Source organism: Amphiura filiformis, chromosome 7 (genome assembly GCF_039555335.1).
Source record: "Amphiura filiformis chromosome 7, Afil_fr2py, whole genome shotgun sequence".
Taxonomy (NCBI): Eukaryota; Metazoa; Echinodermata; class Ophiuroidea; order Amphilepidida; family Amphiuridae; genus Amphiura; species Amphiura filiformis.
This window is the reverse complement of record NC_092634.1, coordinates 68,301,417-68,309,123: the sequence shown is the minus strand read 5'-3', so window position 1 is coordinate 68,309,123 and position 7,707 is coordinate 68,301,417. Positions and strand designations below refer to the sequence as shown.

The 7,707-nt window shown below is 35.5% G+C and overlaps 1 protein-coding gene across 1 annotated transcript in view; it reads left to right on the top strand.

Annotated features, from left to right (window-relative positions):
* Positions 1-7,250, top strand: part of LOC140156444 (ATP-binding cassette sub-family C member 9-like) — an 8,393-nt gene extending 1,143 nt beyond the window's left edge. The window contains exons 2-5 of the mRNA XM_072179393.1: positions 370-471; positions 4,127-4,260; positions 4,682-4,744; positions 5,638-7,250. Coding sequence (XP_072035494.1) covers positions 402-471; positions 4,127-4,260; positions 4,682-4,744; positions 5,638-5,775 — 405 coding nt within the window. The 5' untranslated portion in view covers positions 370-401 and the 3' untranslated portion in view covers positions 5,776-7,250. The remainder of the gene's footprint in view (positions 1-369; positions 472-4,126; positions 4,261-4,681; positions 4,745-5,637) is intronic.
* The last annotated feature ends 457 nt before the right edge of the window (positions 7,251-7,707 follow it).

The window sequence follows — 7,707 nt, the reverse complement described above, 5'->3', positions numbered from 1 at the left end:
TTGAGATATAGCCAAACAAAGGAAATATTTCTTTTTGCTTCCCGTTGTTTTGCAAACTCTTTAATTGCTCATAATCTTTTGAACTGGTTGTTCAATTCCAATGGTATTTTCTGCAAAATGTAGCTATGTAAATGCTTTTAACTATCCTATAAGAAACTGAAAATTAAATATGACCGACTTCAGACTGATTTTACTTGATCACACCACATTATGTCAATTGGGAATTGCAAATTTTGCCGAGATTTCACCGACCGCCTAATTGAGCTATACAATGTAGATATAGTCTGCGAATAAAATGTTATTGACAGAAATTAGCCTCAATTATTTTCACCTTTCTAAAATTTCATTTTGATATTTCTTTTCATATAGAAGTAATCTTGATCCGTTAAAACGTAACACCGATGGAGATTTGGGAAGCCCTGCGTATTGCTCAGCTGAAAGATGTTGTATCCAGCTTTGATGCCGGCTTAGGTATGGGTCACAACCTAAAATCACGCCTTCCCATGATGCATTTCTGAAATTGTACAAAATTGTATTGTATGGAAATTTACTATAGTCTTGTTGGATTTTGCAGAGACATACGCGAATCACGTACTAACCTACTCCGGCAAAGCGCTTACACACACGTAGATTAGCGTTTTATCCGATCGCCAATGATCGCTGTTACCACAACCGCGTATGTTGTATATGCACTGATTCAAATCTGCCACTGCGAATTTCAGTATAGCTTACTCTCAGCTTGAGACAAGATACACTCTATACTTAAATACCCATTCAGTGAACCAAGCGCAAATGTAAAAAAAAAATTGTTTATAAATTGCTTAAAAGTGAAAGATAAGTTATTCAAATTGTCATTTGATATTTTTGAAATGAAGAATTTGGCAAAAAAAAACACAAAGAAAAAAGTAGAAACCCCATTAAAATACATGTAGCTAATTTATATACTGTCAGTATATAAATTACAAATTAAATGTTTTATTTTACACAGCTTTCGGCTGAACCACTAGCAGGTTATGTTAGTACATAAATGACAATGACAAAGGTATCAACATCCGAATTTTGATGATTTTTAGGATCCTCTGGTTGAGAAAGTCACTGAATGGGCCTTTAACAGAGCCGATTATTCATATTGCATTAATTTATCTTAAGCAATATTGTCTTCATTTTCTCAACATTGGTTCAGCGCTGATTTATATTCATCGTAGGTGCTTATTGCGCTGGTCGCAGTATTGAATCACGCGCGCAAAGTGAATAGGGGAGAGCGTACACACATGCAGTCAAGGTTTGTCGATACGCTAGCAGCGAAATCACAAAAAAACAAAAAAACGAAAAAAAAAAGGAAGGCAAGATTCGGCCATTCCAGTTGGAAGACATGACTTAATTTCCCACACGGGGAACGTGATTTACAAAAGGGTTACCTGAATGGGTGATTCCATTTGCAATCTACACCCGATGTGTAGGATATTAAGGTTATGTCTCTCATAGTGGGTGTAAGGATTTCAACAGGAATGGCCCATTAGCTGCTGTGAGTTTGCTTTGCTTTATTTTAGATTTGTAACATTATATTGTGTGTTAGTGCGCACATAATTTTCAAACATTTCATGTTTGATGAGGTGGTTATGGGTGTGTGTATAATATGGAATCATAGGCAGGAACAGGCGATTTGCGCGGAAAAAATAGCAAATTGCGCGGAGATTGCGCGGAACCTTTTTTCAGTGCAAATCATGTATCTCTGCCCATAGCCAAATGCGCGGGATTTCGGGGCAATAAGTTCCGCGCAAATCGCTTGTCCCTGGTCATAGTGCTATTACGTGTGGGCTATTTTTAGTATGTGTTTATGTGTATGTGTGCACTCTTAACCCTAGAACTACGAAGGGGGTTGGTGTTCCACCCCAAGATTTGGGTTTGTATAAAACGCACGCGTTTACGCCCACACGACCTGAGGTAATCGTAGATACATCCTTTGCGCTCATTTTGGTGATACGATTTTTACCCCAGCACCTTACCCGGTGGAAGGACCGGCCATCAAAGATAACTATAGAGGGGAGGAGGTTTGTTGAGACCACAGTGATTTTTATTTTGCTCTTGTGAATGTATTTCAAGAGTTACTGACATTTTACTTGTTAGGTGAAAATAGTCATTTCCTTTTATATTTTGGAGAAAATTCGGTAAAAATCTCATTTTTGTAGAATTTTTAGCCGAAAATCAATTTTGTCTATACTTTATTTCATAGCCAGAAAATTGCATGGGCGCCCTCACATGATGACGTCATAGCGACATTAGGAAATGTTTGTACTTATTCTGGTATCACTGGATAGAGGAGACCCATAGCTATATATTATTACCAAATATAAAGGTATATGACGTTTATAATTGACCTTTTCGGTAAATCTCATAACCCTTTGCGAGTACACCTGAGAACTCGTCATTTGACGTCACGCCGACTTGCAATGCGCAGTAACGATGTTCGATAAACGATGTGCGCATCAGCGCGGAGCGGCGTGACGCAGAATGACGAGTTCTTAGGTGTACTCGCAAAGGCTTATGGGATTTACCGAAAAGGTCAATTACAAATTGAGGGGGTCGCAACCACACCCTCTTCGTAGTTCGTGTTACAAAATATGGCTCAGTAGTTCAAAGATGTAGTCGCACGGGATTAAACTCTTCGTCTGATGCCAGCGATAGGTAAAGCCACATCAATATTTTGGTCAGCAAAGACCCCATTGTATGGATTATGAAGAAAACGTTCCCACCATGTGGTTCCGATAATAATGACAATAATGAGGGAAATCTATGTCATTTTGACTAAACAAATGTAAATTTTTAAATTTTTAAAATACCCGGGAATATTTTCAATAGTTTTACATAAATATTATTATAAATCCAGGTGACATTTCTAGAGAAGTACATAAAGAGATTAAGATGTTGATGTTGCTAGGCGACTAACCCACCTGTAAAACATTCTCCATATTTTGTGCTGAAAATTAGGCATCAGGTGACAATTTGGATTAACGACAAGTGTTCTACTTGTATTAAGTATTCTACTTGAATAGCAAGCTGTATTATTATTTTCAACACATGTACGAATTGTAATGATAGGCGAATAAAACTTTTCATATTTAAGTCAGACATATGGATGGTTTTGTTCGATATATACGAATAATTTGTACTTGAAAGTTGTGTTGATGTGGGTTTTTTTAAATGTTTTAGATAAAAATCAGTAGGAGTTATTCATAAAAATCAGTGAGATTTCAATCCCTCTGATAATTCATGTTGAAAGGTTATTGTAATAATTATATATTTCACATAATGTGGCTTTTTATAAAACGACACAAAACTTATTAGCTGATTCACATTTCGTTAACTGATATTTATATAACTGCAAAGGGGGTATTTACATTTCATAGCGAATTTGCAGTAAAAGTACGTTCCGTCCTTCGGTGGGGACGTTAAACCGCAGGTGCCGGAGGAGAGGGTAAATACATATACATGTATATCGCAGTCCGTTTCGAAAAAGAACACGGTGTTAACCACTAACCGCCAAAGTAATAAATGGATTATTAGGGATACCATAGTAGAGTGGTTAACCAAAATGGGTATCCTTAAATCTCTGTCCTCTAATAGGTTAATAAATGCGTATTGCTTATTTCGAGTTTAATCGTTCAAAATAAAGCTCGCGTATTGGAATTGATGCAGCTAATGTACGAGCCCCGGAGGGGGAGTGGATTAGACGCATCAACGTATCAGTACAAGTACTTAATTAAGTACAATTTCTCGAGCAACAACTAATACGCATTTATTAACCTATTTCATACACAAAAACAAACAAACAAACAAAAAGCCGTGATTTTGCTATTTTTAAAACAAACTTGTCCCAATGTTGGAAAATACGAGCGAATATTATCAATATAAATACATCAACCAACAAAAGAAAGCACTGCGCGAGTACGCATCCGTGCAATTATACACAATTATTATGCACTCCTGGGATTGTTCTAACGTTTGGTCTGATTGGTTTTCACTATGTAATATTTTTAAAGGAAATACAACTTAAAACAAGTCTTGCTTTGTATTTCTTAGATGTTTATGCTAATCTCGTTGTAATTCCTTTTGATTATTTTTACAGATAGTCCCGTGTCTGAAGGTGGTGAGAATTTTAGTGTTGGGCAGAGGCAGCTATTTTGTCTTGCTCGAGCCTTCCTACGGAACTCACGTGTACTTATTATGGACGAGGCAACAGCGTCTATAGACTATTACACCGTATGTTAATCGTTTGTCCTCTTCGAAATTATTATTAATTTTTTTTTTGCTTAAATGGTGCCTTAGTATGTTATCAAATGTGAGGTAAATAACAACTAAACAATAGATTGGACATATTGGGTCGTTTTAGCTTTCCCGTAAGTCAACGACATTCAATAATTTCTCATGTTTCTCATTCAATTACATCACATATAACATTTTTTGCAATAAATTGATATAAATTAGTTCAAGCTAATCTCAAAACAAGAGGGTTTTTGCCTTTGAATTTGAATCAATTGGACTCGCCAACCAAAAGTTTAATTTGCATTAAAATGAGGAAACGGAAAATGTTGTTATTAATGTAATATGAAAACCTGAAACATCTCATAATAATGTTGGAGACATTTGAACAAATGGCATTTCATAATTTTGTTTATTTCAGGAAAAGATTCTTCAAGAGGTTGTGAGCACCGTCTTCAAAGACAAGACAGTTCTTACAATAGCGGTAAACCAGCTAATTATTGTTAATTTCACTTCCATTATGTCCCATTACACTACAGGTCCTATAAATGCTCTGTGTGCTGGGAGAGATTTGAGATTGTTTTCTCAAAATATCAAGAGCTAACCAATACCAGGCTTGTTTGTACTCATTTTACTGCATTTTTCATACTGATTCCAAAAATAAAATCAAGAATAAACTTGTCGTCTGCATTGCAGTCGACACCCGCGTTGAGAGAGTTAGGGTTTCATCAATTCGTTCTGCTAGGTTTAGTTCCTAAAGGAATTCTTTCCTTGCCCCTGATATGACAAGTTTACAAGTCATACAGCCAAAGGCAGCATAATATGACCCAAATGGAGAATTAGTTGCCGGTGATCCTGGGCAGTCCAGCTTTCCAGAATGTGACCTTCTCCTTAGACAAAATGATTGAAAGTGTTGGTAAGAGGGACCATGCTGATAGCATTTCCCCATTATAGTCCATTATAGTTGAATGAGTTATTATCCCTCTTCAAAAGTTGGTGAAATATTTCTTTACTGTTTAAGACATCTTAAGCGTGATTGATCCATCTGACCATTGCGTAATGTTTCCGTCTGTCTGTTTGTGTACCATTGGCCGTCTTGAATTGTTTTTATGAGAAACAAACTGAAGAAAGACTGTGTCAAGAGCAGTTTGACCAATGGATTATCTGCCAGGAATCATGCATGGGTATAACATCATAGAGCAACATTCTTCATAAATATTTTGTTAACTTTCCGCTTGTAATCTGCATGTTAGTAAATTGAATTTAATTTAATTAAGAATTTTTTATTAGATAAATGTGATATTATGTGAGTAAAACGCCTTTTGTATTATAATTTCGAAATTATATTGATTTTGTTATTTTGTTTTTATATTTTAGCATCGGGTATCAACCATAATGAACTCGGATACGATATGGGTCCTATCAGACGGGGAGATTGTTGAGTGTGATACACCCGAGAATTTACTGAATGACGTGCACAGTATTTTTTATAATATGGTACAATCAAACAAGTAGAGTTATTTGACGTATTAGGTGGCACTTTCTGGACACGACTGGAAAGCCCTGGACAAAAATTAAATATTTCTAGACATTTGCTCTTTCTTGTGTCAGCATGTCGTGTATCATTCATTATGAACTCGGATACGATATGGGTCCTATCTGACGGTGAGATTATTGAGTGTGATACACCGGAGAATTTACTGGCTGACGTGCACAGTATATTTTTAATATGGTACAATCAAACAAGTAGAGTTATTTGACGTGTTAGGTGGCTCTTTTTAGACACATCTAGACTGACCTGGACAAAAACTAAATATGTCTAGACATTTGCTGTTTCTTGTGTCAGCATCGTGTATCGACCATTTGTGATGCGATCAAGCAAAATCAGTCGGAACTCGGAAATATTAAATTTTCAGTTTCTTATAAGAAAGTAAAGAGCTGCATTTTGAAGAAAACTCCATTGAAATTGAACAATTAGTTCCAGAAATATGAGCAAATAAAGAGTTTCTAAAACAACAAAAAACAAAAGGAAATAGTTTCATTTGTTTGGCTCAAAATTAACATTTCCTGATTTTGCTTGATCTGATCGCATCATATTACGAACTCGGATACGATATGGGTCATGTCAGACGGGGAGATTATTAAGTGTGATACACCAGAGAATTTACTGGCTTGTACAAGAAGGGTCCCATCTGCAATCACAGGTGTCATGTGCAGGAGTGGTCATGTGTATACAATACTACTGAAATGTCTGTAGGGACTGTTTGCATTGCGTCATTGGGCGGGGAAAATCTCATTATGTAATTCGACAGATCAAAAGTAAAGCAAAACCTCATGTTGTAGCACACACGAGCCAAGGATATAAAACCTCATAATTGTTCGAAATTAATAGGATTAATAAGACTTGGTAATTTACGGGTATCTATGTAGTATGCAGTAAAAGGGAAGCACTATTAGAAGGTGTATTGGGAGCATTTTCCTCAAGTTTACCAATTAAAAAAGAAAAAAGGAATTTGACCCAAATTGCACAGGCGAGGTTTATGTAACTTTTGGCCCATTTTTTAATATTTGGGTTCTTTTAATTTGACCCGTGGAATTATATGAGGCTTTCCCGCGTAGCGATACATTTGACACCTCGATATGTTATAATATGGCACAAGCAAATTATATATCAATGAAAAGAAACTTTATTGATATAAATCATATATAGCAATATCAGTAAAGGATAGTTTATGTAGTACAATATAAATGATACAATTTCAAAATCTAATACGCTTGACATTGTTTGCCAGTCAACCATTGACCTTTCACTAATAACTTCAGACTGATTGATCCCAGGTACGTCGAAATATACATTTTCTGAATCCTAGTGACCTGGAGATTAGTAATGCTTTAAACCAAATCAGAGCATTTTAAGTTTTGACTCATGTATAACCTTTGACCTCATACTTCTTTATTCCCTGCAATGTATAATGTTACGTTAAGAGCTAATACGAATGAATCATTAACATTAATAATTATAATACTTATAAATTTGCAAAGCACGATTGTGTCCATATTTCATGTTTATACATGCATGTCGTTTAACAATAAATTACAGCATCAAACACATTGTTCATTATGAGTTTGACAAAATGCCGAATATCGATTCGCCATTATGTTAAGGGATCTAAAATGAGCGTTTATTGCGTTTCGACAGTATTTTTTGTGGGACATGAGAGCACCTCAGACCTATCGAATTGCATTCTGAATACGAAGCATGTCTTTCTGATATCAAATAATTTTCATTTTTGACAATCACAATATAATACAAATTTTATGACAAATTATAAAAATTTGATATTTTTCAAATTTTGATATATAACAGTCCTCGAAGTAAATTATATAAATCTAATGACATATTCTTAAAGTGTATGTAGCAGGGAGGAAAAGTTGACGGTCAATTGA